We start from the raw sequence: 16,839 nt of genomic DNA on the forward strand, positions 1-16,839 counted from the left end.
CCACTGTGCAAGCCTCTAATGAAATGAAGGCCGCGGCCTACGAAAATCCAAGTTTTAAATTTTGAAAGTTTAATTTGGCCCAGTTGGTTAAGGCCCGACGTTTGTTTTAAAACTTTGGTTTCGAGGTCCACTCTTGAGTGGAAGCAAGTCCACAATCAGTTATAAGCTCAGCTGGGTTTAAACCCAGAGTCCAAAATACAAGTCCAATGGAAGAATTTAAACAGGCCCACACAAAATAAATACAAGCCCACAAATTAAACAACAAGCCCAAAAATAAATTATTACAAACCCAAAATAGAAAAATAAAAAGCCCAAAAAATTGGGTTAATTATTACAAGCCCACAATTAAATAAATTTGGAAGCCCACAGGTTGGGTTCTCTCAATGAATGGGTTTAGGCTTACCTTTTTAGCACAGCCCAGCTGCTCTGATATTGTTGCAAAAACCCAGTTGGGTTTTGGTTCTTTTCCTTGGTGGCGTCCCAACAGAGGAAAAACAGGTTCAGAATCAGCAGGTCCAACAGCAAATGAAATGAAGCAGATGCAGATGCAAATGCTATGAAATGAAATACAAAATAGCTAAAGAAAAACACAGATAAAACACAGCACCAATCCCCGGCAGCGGCGCCAAAAACTTGGCAGGTCCGGAAGGTGTATAAAATGAAGTGCGATAAAAACGGGCCTACAGTAATACCGCAAGTGCACGGTCGTCGGTTGTAGCTCGTGCAAGTACGGGTCGATCCACAGAGATCGGGTGTGTTTTGGAAGTGTTTTAGCTAATTGGGTTTGAATGCCCTTTGAATGAATTGGGCTTAGTGGGTTTGTTAAAAATAAAATGAACTGAGCTTGGGCTCAGTTATCTTTGAAGTGCAAATGGGCTTTGGGCCTTAAACTTAGGCTTTTGATTAAGCCTGAATTGGATTGGGCCTTAATGAATTTGGGCTTTGGTTTTAATGAAATGGGCCTTAGTGAACTAAACCTTGGGCTTTTGTTTCAGTCAAGAATCTGGGCCTTTGGGCTTCACTAATTTGAACTTGGGCTCAGTTGGACTTTGGACTCAGTTGGACTTGGAAGGCAGCAGGAGAAGAAGTGGCAGGGCAGCAGCAGGAGCAAGAGCTGCACAGCAAGGCCAACAGCAACAGCAACTGCAGCAGAACAAGCAACAGCAGCTACAGCAGCAGTGCAGCAGAAGTGGCAGCAGAGTTGTAGCAGGAGAGTGGAGCTGCAGCAGAAGAATGCAGAAAGGCAGCAGCAGCAGCTGCAGGACAAAGGCAACAGCAACAGCAACTGCAGAGCAAAAGCAACAGCAGCTGCAGCAGAGAAATGGAAGTGGCAGCAGCAGCAGCTGCAAGGGAAGGAAAGAAAGCAGCAAACAAAAGCAATACAGAACAAGAATGAACCAAGGCCTAAGGCCAAGGGCAGGGTTGTGATGAAGCTAACAGAGCAAAATGAAGGGAACTAGGATCACTAATTCCACCACTAACCTACACCATGTATTCAATGACTACATTCTTGTTCTTGTGATGACATGGGTTAAGATATGGTCTGCCCAATGTCTAAGAAGTTTCTCCACTAGAGAAATCATCCCCAATAAGACATTGCTCCAAAGCACTAGTTATCTGACTAAGTATAACTAGTCTAAGGCTCAACATGGTCTGGTTTAGCATGATTGGTGGCTATGTCCACAGAGAGATATTCTAACTACAATGGATACATAGCATCCACTGTGAGAGCAATTTGCAGACTTGCCAAGGTGATTATCTCCTAAACATGTTTAACATTCAAGAGTGCATACTCACATCACACAGGATAGCAAGTTAAGGCTTCCTTAAGACCCTAGCAATTGAAACTAACACATGATATTAACAGTGAATAACATAAGCACATTTAACAATAACATAAGCAAGAAATTAACAGTGACAAAGCAAGAAATTAACAGTGACAAAGCAAGAACACATAAGCACATTTAACAGTGAAACATGAAATTGAAAATTAACAGGACATGAAAGTCCTGGATGTTGGCTACTCCAAGCATACATTTTACATCATACCCACAGTCTATTTATAGTCCCAAATTCCTCATTAGGGTTTTACCCAATTTTTCACCCAAACTGACAGAGCTAGGGTTTGGTAATTTTCTCACCTAATTTGATGTAGCAACATCAAATTGAACTCGACCCATGCTTTGTAATTGCTCCTACTCCATTTCTCATGCGCCAATTGCAACTCTAGGTTACCTAATTTATCAATTTTTTTCACGCCTAGGGTTTCAGGAAGAGAAGCGTGAAAAAATGAGAAATTAGGGAACTAGAGGGCTAGGGGTGAGATGGGTTTTGTTGTTGGGTGATAGGGTGATGATGGTGGAGGTGTGGTGGTGGCAGTGAGTTGGTGGCAGAGGTGGAGAAGGTGGTGGTGTACGGTGGTTCTTCTGCTGTGGAGAAGATGGAGGAGAGGCTCGACTGTGTTTGGGGTAGGGGGCGTGTTTGGTTAGGTGGTAGGGCTCGGGTGCTAGGGTGTGAGGCGAATGCATCGAGTCTTGATGTTCTGTGACTCTGAGCTGCGAGATGCGAAGATGGTAGGTAGATCGGACGGTGATGCGGAGGTAAGCGATGAGCGACCGTTGGATTATATGATACAACAAAATCAACGATGCCAGATGGAGTTAGGTGTTGTAGTGTTAGGCGGAGATATCAAACGTTGATGTACAGCAAGGGAGCGACCGTTGGATTCAACTACCATCTAATCTGAAGGCTTGGAATTTCAGCGCTGTGGTGCTTGGCAGAGACATCAGATTTTGATGCTCTATGAAGGAGCGACCATCGGATGCTTCTGAGAAATGATCTGATGGCTGAGAACGGAGGCGCTTTTGTGTGTAGAAAATTAGGTTGTGCGCACCATTCTTCGCGGCTTCCTTGCGTAATTTCTCCCGGCTTTTCACTACTTTTCTGCTCTTTTCGCTCCGCGACTCATCCGAACTTTATTTATTACCTAAAAATGCAAAATTAATTAATAAAAATATTTATTCTTGAAAACACTGAAAATACAGAATATGGGATAATATGTAGAATTAATGCACAAAAGATGAGTTAAAATGCCAACAAAAAGGGATAAATATATACAATATTTGGCACTCATCATTAGTATATGTGTTATTGTATAAATTAATCAGCATAATGAAAATAAAATGTTAAAAACTTGTTCTAATAATATATATATATATATTTTTTTTTTTGTGAAATACGCAGGAGATATGCTATATAGTGATGTATTTTATGCATGATTTGGCATGCTTTTTTCGTGTGCCGTGCTATGTTGTGCCGCGTGCTTTCACGTACCACGTGTTCTGCCGCGCTGATGAGCCTATTTTTCTAGCACAACCCAGCATATTAAGCAAACGTGATGTGCTAGTGTTGTGCCGGTCACGTGTTGTGTCGTGCTATGTTCGAATTTTAACGTGTTGTGTTGTAAACGTGTTAGCCCGACCCAATTTACATTAGAAACACCAACAACAAATTTTAACGTGCTGTGCTAACCTACTTAATTTATGTTTTCCAAACAGATATTTTTCTAATATTTTACCCCAGCAGAAACACCAACAACAAATTTGGACACCAGAAAGAGATCGAAAACTAAAAAGATGCACAACCATACGAACTTTCAGAAGTTGAGTTCTGATTAGCAAGATTCGGCAAACAACTATTCATAAGAATTATTTGCACAGAGTTTAATTAGTGGAATGTCCACTAACTGCACAAACACTGTCACTTGTCACATCCGGGATCAAGAGAGATCAATTCACACCCTGCAGCATCAGAATATCCAGCACTCACAACCAAATACAACAAACAGAACAACATTAACTACATTCATGTTCACTTCCAAACTCACAATATCAACCAAACTCCATCCCGTATAAGTTGGAACCATACTAGTGTTGGATATTTTTAACAAACCCTTAATTTGTAGGCGTTACACAGAGTTTTCAGTGATCGACCTTCATTTTCAGCAAACCCTTAATTTTTCTGTTTTAGGGTTTCTAGTGATAGTTAGAAAACCAAAGAGAAACTTCGTTTTCCCAAGACACCATTGTTGGAGAGATGTTTGTTCGCTCTGAAAAGATGCCTGTTGGAGATGAAGAGTCATCTTCAACTGATGTGAAACTCTCTATAAATAGCGTCCTTGTTTTCATTCAAAACACATCAAAAAAAACTCTTTGTTTTCTCTCTAAGAGCAAGTCTTATGGTGGAATCCATCCATCTTCCATCTTGCACGCCACCTCAGCACTTGGAACTGTGGCTGAAAGCGCAAGTGTAATGGTGGAATAGTGAAAACGTTATTCTTAATAGCACTAAAAAGACGTTATTAAGAATAACGCTTTTTATCTCAGCCGTTAGATTTCAACAACTCATTTTAAATCTATGGATAAATAAAAAACGCTATTCTTAATAGTACTAAAAAAACACTATTAAGAATAGCACTAAAAAAACGCTATTAAGAATAGCGTTTTTTTCTCAGCCGTTAGATTTCAACAACTCATTTTAAATCTACGGATAAAAAAAAACGCTATTCTTAATAGCGTTTTTTTAGTGCTATTCTTAATAGTGTTTCTTATCTTCTACTGCGCTATTCTTATTGGCGTTTGCATGGATTCCACGGACCCTTCCACGAAACTGTGGAACTCTGCTTGGATTTTCTGTGGAAGACCCCAACTTGGAAGCTACTAGACTTGACATTCGATGGTTTTTCCACACTTGGAATAGGTTGGATTCCACCATAAGACTTGCTTTAACAAGCATCATCGGAATCAAAACCTGTGTATTCTTGGTTGGGTCAAGGTTGTACAAGCTTTAAATCCAACATTGTTGTAGGGCTTCAAGTATCCTGACGGCAATATTCATTGACCTATTTGTACTCGCCAATTCAATTGAAAAGGATCGAATAATTGTCGAAAAGAATCTATTTTAGAGCCTTGAACCCAGAAGACAACATTCTTTTCTTCATACTAATTTAGTGTCAATTTTCCGACAACTAGCACTAAAACAAAATATGTCATGCCAGCACTAACAATCACCAATTGTAAACAGTCATGATGACACACTGTAGATTGGTACTATGTCTTTAATACTACAAGTACCTGCATGCACGTCCGATAAGACCTACATTTCTTTGTCTAAAATAATTAAAAAAAAAAAAAGTCAATTAAATAAAAACAAGAGTAACATTCAAGTGTAGTAGTAAATGCTAATGAAGAAGCTCCAATCAACATGAGTTCACTTAAATAAAAACAAAAAATGGGAATAACATTCGAGTCTAGTCGAAAATTCTAATGATGTTTAGTAATAGAAGACAGAATCATCAACCGACAAAAAATGCTTCTTGTAAGAATAAGAAATTGACCAACTGCAGACTGGGAGAACATCTTCACTACTGTGAAGTTGGCATTATAGTTAAAACTGCTTGCACATTCAAACACTACACTTTCTTGTCTAAAATCAAACCTTTCACCTGCTTTACTATCGTTTCTTCGCCATCTGACCCATTGCTTCCATCACCCACCCAGTTAGCCTTCCGCGAATTTGCAGTAATAGGCCAAGGTCTTAGAATCCTCGAGTTCAAAGTAATCCCATCCGCCCTTCTCTACGAACTTCTTCGGGAAATCTGCAATGTCTTTTAGTACGGCCTTCCAGTGTAGCTTTTTAGTGTTCACATAGTACTTCACATCGTTAAGGCGATCTTTTATGCTAGCAAGCGCCTTTAAGGGAACTGAATTGATTTCCAGCAGACTGTCCTCCTTACCATAGTCCTGAAATATGACTGTCATATCAATTTTCCCATATCTAAGCCGCGCCAGATTAACAAAATGAACATCCGTTAGTGGGAACACACTGAAAGGTTTTTTTAAAAGCACAATTAGGTCATATGAAGTCAGGACAAAGGTTGAGGCCTTGGAGCAGAAAACCCCACCAAATTCATACTTCTTCTCTAGCTCATAAAACAGACAGGGTGAATGGTGCAGGGAACTCCATCGAGCATAAACTCTGTCGACAAAGTTCTTTAAACGTTCGTTATGGCCCCCATCCCAGCTGGTTTGCTTCTGTTCCTCAATCTTACCTGCATGATAGGACCTCTTATGTCTTTTCTGTCTCACAGGGCATTCTACCAAATGGAATTCGATGTCTTTCGTATTTTCTCTCCCCTTCATGAATGGAACATGCAACTGAAAGTGCAAGAGAGGCGGCAACTTCTTGTCCCCAAGACGGAAGAAGGATTTTTTAATATCGTGAAAGTAAAAGTGCTTACGGAAATTGGAGGCCTTGTATATGAACCCGTTAGCATGGGTTTCAAGAGTACCAGCAGCAATGGTTTCTCTACCTCTCCCTTCTTCACCTTGGCCTTCTCCACCTTTGCCTTCATCACCTTGGCCTTCTTCTTCTGCCTTGGGAAGGATGATCATAACATCAGTTAGGATTATTACCCTGTCTTTTGTTTCCATCCGCAGCTTCAACTGACCAATGACAGGCCGTCTTTTTCCAAATTCAAACGGCGTAACATTTTTAAGCCGTTGTTTCGGAGGTTTAGTTTCCTCCTCGTCAGTGTCGCTGTACTCAACACCCAACAATCTTTCTTCAACTTTCATCTTCAACCAGACACCAAGTTGTGCCTGCTTTGCAATGCGCCTCTCCTCCTTTTCATCCTCGGATTCATCAATTTTTCCATAAAATTTCAATCTGGTCAACATGTTTAGTTTTGAGGTTCGAACAGCTTCCATTGTAATATTAGATCTGCATATGATAGAAAGAAGGCAGAAAACAACTTATTCGTTTTGAAAGAAATGAGTTTCCAAAAACATCACATCTTCTTCTATCACGCATGGTTGTAGTTGGAAATGACTACATAATTTGGACAGTGGTCAATATGTAAGAGCATGAGAGGTATCTAATGTAACAAGACAAAAAAAACTCTGTGTCTCATGAAAAAAGAGTGACAGGAGGACCATATCACTGAATGTACAACAACCAGTATATATATGGATCTAAAAATCACAAATATGCGCTAATTAACAGATAAAAATCAGTCTATTAAATCATACATGGACACAGCAAGGAAAACAAAATTAACTCAAATTATCAACTCAATCAAAGATTTATAACAACAATGAGCTGGAAATCAAGCAATAATAGGATATATATACAAGCACAATGTCAAACAAAAATACTACCAATTTGAACCGAAATTCGAAACCCTAGAACTTAATTAGGGAAAAAAACTTAGATCTAAACAAATATCATTTGCAGGAGTCATATCATACATACCTAAACCGTTAAATCGTAAGAAAAATCTGAATTCCCCTTTTATGTTTCGCTCTCAACAGAGGCTTAAAACTCTTCGGTCTTCTTCTTTTCCTATTTTATGAAAATAACACGGAAATTCCCAAATATATGTCCTCTAGATATATATATACCACACAAGAGATGGAAATAAAAAGCCTTGGCAATCACTAAGGTTAGGCACGGTAGTGGTAGTCTACTTCGTGCTTTTAGGGTTTTTTTTGGTTCCCTTTTCTCTACACGGATGAGATGAGGGAGGCACACTTTCCTTTGGTTGCCCCAGAAGAAAACAATTAAGTGTTTGAGATTTGCCCGTCTAGTTTATCAATAAGTTATCACCGCTCATAATTTGATCTAACGGATGTAAAGGGTTCAATGACCGACCATTATTGCTGCCCTAGATGGGTAATATACAGCTGTGTATCACTAGATGTCTGCCCTATAAAAAGAAAAAACCCTAGGCTTTTATCTCAAATCTTTTTCATCTTAAACCCTAAAACAAAATTCAATCGCAGCAGCCGCAACACGAAAACCATCTTAAAACACAGACACAAGAAATTGAAAAACCTAAAGAAAATACCAATCAAAGAAATTGAAAATCCGGCTGATGAGAAATTAAAGGAATCCGGAATCGTTAATGGAGAAATGTTAGTGAATGAAACAATTGAAAACAGAGAAGAAATCAATACGTTGCAGGAATCCAAAGAAGAACTTGAATCTGAGATTAGTAACAACTTCGAAACAGAGAACAGGATTGTACTGCAGAAGGAGAAAATTGAGAAGAACATAGTTTATCAGTTGGGGAAAATCCGTGATTTTGAGAAACATGTTCAGGAGCTTGTTGCAACCATTGCTTCATTGGAGAAGAATGATAAGATGCTAAGAAAGAAAGTTGATGAATTGGAGAAAGGATATAGTGACGCTTTACAGAAACAACCACTGTTGAAATTGGAATTGGCTTCATTGGAGAAGAATGATAAGATGCTTAGAGACAAAGTCGCAGAAAAAACAATGAAAGAGACGAAGCATTTCAAGGTCTATTCTCTGAGAAAGGTTTGATTGAGAAAAAGTTGGTTGATTTGGGAAAGATGTTTGAGGAATTGAAACAAGAGAAGGAAGAAATTGTTGTGGAGAAGAACAGGGCCGACCAGTCGGTGAAAGTAGCTTTAGAGAACGTGAAATGAGGAAAAGACTATACTTAAGCTTTAGAGACACAACAACTGTTGAAAGTGGAATTGGATTCCGACAGAAAATAAGATTGAGAGTATTAAGATTCCTACAGAAAATGAGATTTAAGAGCTTCGGAATGAATTGGGTGGGCTTGAAATGTCGGTTTCTCAGCTTGAGAAGTTATACAAAGATCAAATGGACGCCAACATAGAGAAATTTTCCAGTATATCAAAATGATAATCTCAAAATGGTTGCTGATGAGAAGCGTTAAATACAAAAGGAACTTGAGTTGAGTTTGTGTTTAAAAGTGAAGGAATTGGAAAAGAGCATGTTGAAGCATGCTGCAGAAGTGATGTGCAGGGCTGAAGACGAAGAGGAGGAGGTAAGTATCGAATAAGATATTGATATGATAAAAACGGCTTTGGAGAATAAGGATAAGAAAATGGAAGAAATGACTCAACAGATTGAGAAGCTGAACAAGTCTGCCAAGAGGAATTCTAACGTTTGTGCATTGGTGTCTTCTGCAACCACTATCCTTGCTGCAGCATCTGCCACTTACGCTGCAAGAGGACGGTTAAATCTCTCATCTTCTTTACTAAGTTATTAGTAGTGTTAGTTCCAACATGTTGTATGTCTTATGTCTTGCTTATGTTGTTAGTTCACGTTGGTGTTTGTCTTTTGACTGAAATCCTTATGATGTTTACTGTTAATTATCTTTCAAAAGAATTGCACTTGTTTCTCAGACTTCATTTGCTGAAGGGAAGGCTTAATCCTTAACAGACAGATGAGGAGCTAAAACTGGTCAAGCATATTGATTAGAGACACATAAACTGAAACTAGACTACCAGGCGTTGCAGTTTTCCTATATTCATAACAAAGCAAGGTCGTCATCAACTGACTCTTACCATCAGTTGATCTAAACACGATTTCCACTAATACAACATAGAACGGAGACTAGTTAAGATGGGTTTAGGTGATATCAAAATTAGAGAACTAAAGAGAATACAAACAGTAGATGCAATATATAGCCATGTATGTGGTGGATAAGGTGGTCTTTAAAGTTTAGTCGTGTTCTTCATCAAAGCCAGGTTTTAACTCAATGTGACCATTTCTAAGGAATTTGTGACTCAATCTGACCAACAACTCAGTTAGGCATACGACTAAGGAAACACCTTTTGAGGTAGCATATGGTTTTCATCTGCAACATGTTGTAGACCTGGTACCACTTCCGTTGGACACCCAAATCTACAGCGAATGAGAGGCTTATGCTGACCATATAAAGAGTATACAAAAAGATGTGCAGGCAACTATTAACAAGAGAAATGAGCACTACATGAATGCAGCCAAGCATCAAGAATTTCAGGACGGAGAAATGGTTATGGTGTTCATGCGAAAAGAAAGGTTTCCTAGGGGCAGATATCATAAGTTGGCATCCAGGAAGATGGGTCCATATAAGATAATGAAGAAGATCAGTTCCATTGCTTATACTCTTGTATTACCTGATAACTTACAGATTAGTCCCAAATGTTTCTGATTTGTATGGCTTCTATGGGTTCGATGGTGGTGATATACCAGGTGATCAGTAACCGGTGCAAAGAAAGATGACTAACGAACCACCTGGTGTGATTCAAGAAATACTTTTTGTGAAGGAAACTAGATCCCGACGTGGAAATCCATATGAAAGTCGTAACGTTCTCATCAGAGCCGAGCTTATTTTCAACCATTTCTTTATTTTAGGATACGTTTGCTAGTTTGTCTCTTAAGAGTGGGCGTTTCTGTCTAGTATTTCTTTCTGATATAAATAGGTTACTAGGTCGTCTACAGAAGAACTTTTCTTTTGTTATAATTTTTCTACGTTTATAATCTATTGATTTCTTAGAGTTTCAATTTAGAGTTCTATTCCTTTATCGTTGTGTTACTTGTTTCTAGTAACGCATCAATCTATAGTTTAGCTTTCCATATTTTTTCACTGGTTGACAATTACTAGTGACCTGGCAGTTCCAATAGTAAAGGAGAAAATAAGCTATTTTCCCAGGCACCGGAAAGGCCCAAGTTCCTCTATGGGAAGTGCTAGCCAACAGGAAAGCATTAACTGTGCGGCCAAAGATCTGATCAGGGGCTAAGATTCGGCCAACAACGAAAAGAAATTCGGAAATTCAATAGGAAGTGAATAAAATAAACAATCAGGAGAATTGCATCAAATTATGCACGAGTTGAATAACAAAAGCTCTAAGATAATAGATAACAGGAGGATTCTGTTAAAAACATTTGATAATTGTGATGGGTAAATCTAGAATTATCTAGATAGCTAACTATAACTCCCATGGGCTTATCTCAATGCATAGGCCCAGTCTAGAGATATCTAGACTCTTCTAAGATAAAAAGAGTGCAAGCCCATTCTAGAGTCTTTTAAGACATTTTCCATCATGTGTATCTAGAGAATTCTTTCTCTAGAATGATCTAGGTCAATTAGCTCTAGAGATTTCCAAGTCTAGAGTATTCTTAGTAGTTGGTCATGAAGTAGTATAAATAGAAGCAAATGTTGGCCTTTGTGGTCATCCACAACTCAAGTGAGTGAGTAAGTAGTAAGAGTGAGAGCTAGAGTTTAGAGTAAGAGCCAAAGTGCCTCTTTGTAAACAACTAGTGTAAGCCAAAGTTGCTACACAAGCCTCTTGTAAAATATTTTCATTTTCATATTAATATAAGCCTCACCTTTCAATTAACCAACCTCTCTTCCTAAATTCATTTCCATAAACCCATCACATTTCCGCATTGCGCCAACAAATTTGGTATCAGAGCAAACCTAACCCAGTAATCCTAAAACTCTACCCATGGCAATTAACCAAAGTATTCAAGGTTTCAATTATGCCCAAAGTCTAATTCCAATTTTTGATGGTGAGAGTTATGTGATGAGTGCTAAATAGTGCATATTTATATATATTTTTGTTGGCATTTAACTCATCTTTTGTGCATTAATTCTGCATTTTATCCCATATTCTGTATTTTCAGTGTTTTCAAGAATAAATATTTTTCTTACTTAATTTCATATTTTTAGGTAATAAATAAAGTCTGGATGAATTGCGGAGCGGAATAGAGCAGAAAAGTAGTAAAAAGCCGGGAGGAATTACGCGAGGAAGCCGCGAAGAATGTTGTGCACAAGACCAAGAGGGTAGAAATGGGCTCAAGAAGGAAGAATTGTTCTTAAAGAAGTTATGGGCCTGGCATACCCAAAGCCCAAAACCCTTTCTCAAACCCATTTCCACTACCCAAGCCCGTATCGGATTTCAGCCGTCAGATTGAAGCATCTCAGCATCCTACAGTCGCTCCATCATCGCACATCAAACTCCGAAGCTCCCGCTTTACATCGCAACGCCCATCTCCATCTTGGGTCGTCCTTTTCGCTGTATTTCTCCATCCGACGGTCGCTACCCACAGCCTCCCACCTCATCGTTGGATCCACCTACCATCGTCACATCCTACGGATCAACTCGCCAAACATCGAATCAGATAATCCCGCTTCACACCCTAGCACCGAAGCCTATACTACCACCCAAACACCCCCTTCTTCCCAAAACTCGATCTCATCTTCCTCCACCCGACCGCTTCCAGAACCACCATCACCTGCAACTCTCTGCAACACCACCAGACCTCGAGCTCCACCACCACCACAAAAACCCGACAAAACCACCATCTCCATCAACAGACAACAAAGCCCATCACCCTATTTCACCCATTTCATTAACTCTACCCACTGTTAGGGTTCTGACATGAGAGAAGTAGGGTGATGGTAACTGAGTTCATAGCAGAAGAAAGTATGGGTGATTCACAGCAAATAGCAGAAGACAGCATGGGTCGAGCAGATTTTGGGAGTCTGTAAGTCCAATTTTTTGTATTTCTAGAAAACCTAATTTTCTGTTTTTGGGATTTACCATGAGGTTGAGTGTCTGATATAAAATGGGTACTGTGTAATATTGTGAAAGAGGGAGGGGAGACCCAAGTTTCATTTCAGTGAAAATTTCTCTATCAATTTGATTTGTTCTGTGTTCTGTCTCTGTTGCATCTTCTCTATGTATACCAACTCTCTTAGTATCATGTTAGGCTCTCTAATTATGAACTAAGCATCTTAACTAGGGTTAAGATGAAACCCTTAGCCTTAATATTAGAATGTGTGTCTATTGCTACTGATGTATGATCATTATCACTGTGTAGGATATAATTTTTGTGTGAACAACATGTTGCTTTCACCTAGAATGTCAAGCATCCTAGGTAGTTAGAATTCCCCTATGTATGTTCACTGAATCTAAATTGCTTGTTATTGTGTTTTGATTAGTTGTGCTTTAAACAGACAACTAATGCTTGCCTTGATTGAGTGATTGGAGGTAATTTATCCACTTAAAGAAGCTGAGTAGTGCATTGGTTCACATGCTAGTATGGGCTGAGAGGTGAATTCTTAAACTCTAGTTTCTCATTCACCTGATTCATCATATCCTTATTACTGTTCAGAATTTTTACCCTTTTCATTTGCTTGTTCATCTTCAGTTCTCTATGTAACTTTGCTTCAATCTCAATGATTGAATTAGTGTAATGTCCTGCCTCCAAGTCTGCTCTTCAGTTAATGAGAATGATTGGTATCAATGATTAATGATTAGTTCTCCAGAAATAAATGCTAGTATTAATGTTTAGTCAGTGGTTAATGATTAATGTTAATGTTTAGTTAATGTAAATGATTAGTAGTTAGTGATTAATGCTTTAAGAATAAATACTGTGTTGATTTTGATGCTAACCTGAAGTCAATGCAGTGAAGATTTAATGTTAGTGGAAAATTAATGTTAGTCTGTCTAATAAATGCTAGTTCTGATTATGATTGAGAAGTTAATGCTAGCTCAGTTAATAACTGTTAATGATTGAGAATTTAATGCTTGTTCTGTTGATGGCTGTTAGTGGAAATTAAATGCTAATTCTGTGTAATGATTGGGAAGTTAATAACTGCTAATGATTAGTTCTGTTGAATGCTAATGATTAGTCCTGTTTAATGTCACAATAAGAAAGATCACACTTGCTCCCCCTTGTCCCTGTGGAACTGACCTGTGCTTGCCCTGTGTTGCTTGCCGACACTGTGCACTTGCAATAGAATTTTTAGGACTACGTTTCTTAGTCACAACAAGTTTTTGGCGCCGCTGCCGGGGACTCGGTTGCGGCGCAATTGATCTTTCTTTCTTGTGGGTTGCTCCTAAACTGCTCCTGCTGCTGCTCACTGAACTGTGCTGTGGTGCTGCTTTTCTTTCTGCTGTTGTGCTGAGCCTGTTACCCAACTAGGGCTGCCAAGCTGCTGTGCTGCTGCAGTTTTCTTTCCCTGCCAACCTACTTCTCCTGCTGCTGCTGCTCTGTGCTTCTGACCTGCTAGCCTTTCCCAAGCTGCTGCTCCTGCTGCTGTTGTGTTGCTGCTGCTGCTGCACTTGCAGCTTTGCTGAACCAAAAGCCCACTTGGGCTGTAAGCTGAAGAAGGTGCAGAAACTGAACCAAAGCCCAACTGGGCTGTAAGCTGCGTAAACTGCAGAGGTGAATCAAAGCCCAACTGGGCCTCAGAAAAACCAAAGCTGCGTAGGACGATCCAAGCCCAACTGGGCTTTTGCAACTGAAACCGAACAGCTGGGCTGTGCTATTCAGGTAGGCCTAACCCATGAGCTAACCCAACTGGGCCTCATTAAATTCATTTGGGCTTGTGTTTAAGTATTAATCTGGGCTTGTAATAATTTTAAATTTTCTCTTTTCTTTCTATTTGGGCCTGTAATAATTTTTAATTTTCTCTTTTTTCTTTCTCTTTTCTTTTATGGGCTTGTATTTATTGTTTGTGATTATTCTTTTTCTTATCTTTTGTGGGCTTGTCTTTTAATTTGGACTTTAGGTGTATATCCCATCCATTAGGCTCCCAACTTTATACCAAAACAAAAAAAAAAAAATTTTAGGGCTCTACATTTTATAAACCAAAACCCATTGTGAAACCAAAACCCATTCAAAACCAAATCATCAAGAAACCCATTTTAAACCAAAATATTGGGCCTTTTGAGGTTCAAAAAATTGTTTCCGACTGCTCTGACCAACATGTTAGTTGAGGTACCTGCTAGGACATGATTGTGACCTACAGAGACCAAACAAACAGACTCGTTAGAATTAACCCGGACGATCCAATCGAAATCCTTAGTTCTGAGGTAGACAGTCCAGATCAATCAGAAACAATGGGAGAACCCCGTACACTCAAGGATTATATGTACCCAACGAGAACTAGTCAACCATCTTGTATTGTGCTACCCGAAGCCAATGGCCATTATGAGCTGAAATCGAGCACAATACAAATGCTTCCAGTTTTTAGAGGTGTAGAAAATGAAAACCCGTACCATCACGTGAGAGAATTTGAGGAGATTTGTGGAACTCTGCGTTTCACTCAAATGTCTGACGAAATCCTAAAGTTGAGGCTTTTTCCTTTCTCCCTTAAAGATAAGGCTAAGGCCTGGCTGTATGCTTTACAGCCTCAATCCATCATGTCTTGGGATGATCTCATCAAGGAGTTTTTCAAAAAGTTTTTCCCAAATCACAAGACTGCGACAATTCGTCAAAGTCTGAATAGCTTTGTGCAATTAGAGGGTGAGACCCTAGCTAGATACTTGGAGAGATTCAATGAATTATTGCTCCAATGTCCCCATCATGGTTTTGAAAAATGGAGACTTGTGCAAATTTTGTATGAAGGTCTAGATGTGTCCACCCGAACAACGGTTGAGTCAATGTGCAATGGTTTTTGTAAATAAGACTGCTGATGCGTCTTGGGACTTCCTGATTGAAGTAGCTGAGAAGACGCAACAGTGGGAATCCATTCGTGAACCTAGAAAGACTACACCTGTAGCTAGAGTCCATAGGATTGAGTCTGATTTTGAAGGAAGTGCAAAGATGGCTGCGCTAGCAAGAAGAATAGAAGCGTTAGAACTACAGAAAAACGCAAACCCTTCTCCCACTACCTTTTGTGAACATGTCGAAATGGCTATCTGTGCTCTATGTAATGGATCTGATCACCAAGTCAATGATTGTCCGGAAATGCATGCATTCCAGGAATCTAAGCTTGAGCAAGCACACGCTATGTTTCAAAAACAAGAGCACAACCCATATTCACAGACCTACAATCCAGGATGGAGAAACCACCCCAACTTTTCATGGTCCAAAGGCCCTGCCCAAGGAGGACCATCTCAACCAAATCAAGGCTATCAAAACAACCAAGGCTATCAATACCCGAGAAATCCTCAACAGCAGTCGTACCCTCAATACACTGCTGACAAGAAATTGTCCAACATTGAAGAAAGTATCAATCAATTGACCCAACATCTGATGAAAAACGAGAAAGCAACTGATCAGCGAGTCACCGCTCTAGAACTACAGATGGGTCAAATTTGCGATGCATTGAATACAAGAGAAAAGGGTAAACTTCCTAGCCAACCCCAACAAGAACCAAAGAGGATATTTCAAGCAGGCACAACATCATCATCTTGCGAAAGAACCTCACCCGATCAAGTCCATTCCATCACCACTCTCCGAAGTGGTAAAGTTGTTGAGAACAATGTAGGCATACCAACAAGTGAATCCGAGCCAAACTTAGCATTGCCTACACCACCTAAGGAAACCTCCAGTCCAGAAAAAGAATCCGAGCACATTAGTGAAGCCGACAAACCTACTGCTAGGAATGTCCCTCTACCTCCTAATGTTCCTATTGCTCCTTTTCCTCAGAGGTTAGTTCGCCAACAGATAAGCACCCACTACAATGAGATGTTAGAACTGTTCAAAAGAGTCAACATCAACATTCCTTTTCTTGAGGCAATTAAGCAAATCCCTGCATATGCCAAATTCCTCAAAGATTTGTGCACTCAAAAGCGCAAGATTAATGTGCACAAACGTGCTTTCTTAGCTGAACAAGTGAGTTCCATTATTCTCAACAAAACTCCACCCAAGTTTAAGGACCCAGGTTGTCCAACAATCTCTTGCACTATCGGAGAACACACGGTCAATAGAGCTTTATTAGATCTAGGTGCAAGTGTGAACCTCCTGCCATATTCTGTTTATGTGCAGTTAGGTCTTGGAGAGTTGAAGCCTACACCTATAACTCTCCAATTAGCAGATCGATCTGTCAAAGTTCCTCGTGGAGTGGTAGAAGACGTTTTGATTAAGGTTGAAAAATTCTATTTTCCTGTAGACTTCATTGTCTTAGACACCCAACCTGTCCAAAACCCAAATTGTCACATTCCTGTCATTCTAGGACGTCCATTCCTGGCGACGTCCAATGCGATCATCAACTGTCGGAAT

At 39.6% G+C, this 16,839-nt stretch overlaps 1 protein-coding gene across 2 annotated transcripts; it reads right to left on the minus strand.

Annotated features, from left to right (window-relative positions):
* Positions 1-5,259: 5,259 nt before the first annotated feature.
* Positions 5,260-7,447, minus strand: LOC113345089 (FACT complex subunit SPT16-like). Of its 2 annotated transcripts, XM_026588953.1 has the most exons (3): positions 7,312-7,447; positions 5,963-6,780; positions 5,260-5,801 (listed from the first exon to the last, which is right to left on the minus strand). In XM_026588953.1, exons 2-3 carry the CDS (start codon positions 6,765-6,767, stop codon positions 5,791-5,793), a joined length of 816 nt encoding a protein of 271 aa, XP_026444738.1. In that variant the 5' UTR covers positions 6,768-6,780; positions 7,312-7,447; the 3' UTR covers positions 5,260-5,790. The 2 variants fall into 2 exon arrangements, with proteins under 2 accessions (XP_026444738.1, XP_026444737.1); XM_026588952.1 differs by having other exon boundaries at positions 5,260-6,780.
* Between the last annotated feature and the right edge of the window lie 9,392 nt (positions 7,448-16,839).

Source organism: Papaver somniferum, unplaced genomic scaffold (assembly GCF_003573695.1).
Source record: "Papaver somniferum cultivar HN1 unplaced genomic scaffold, ASM357369v1 unplaced-scaffold_80, whole genome shotgun sequence".
NCBI classification, from domain to species: Eukaryota; Viridiplantae; Streptophyta; class Magnoliopsida; order Ranunculales; family Papaveraceae; genus Papaver; species Papaver somniferum.

Excerpts from the sequence above, each read along its gene's own strand:
- LOC113345089 (XM_026588952.1), bottom strand. The coding sequence starts at position 6,767 with ATGGAAGCTGTTCGAACCTCAAAACTAAACATGTTGACCAGATTGAAA.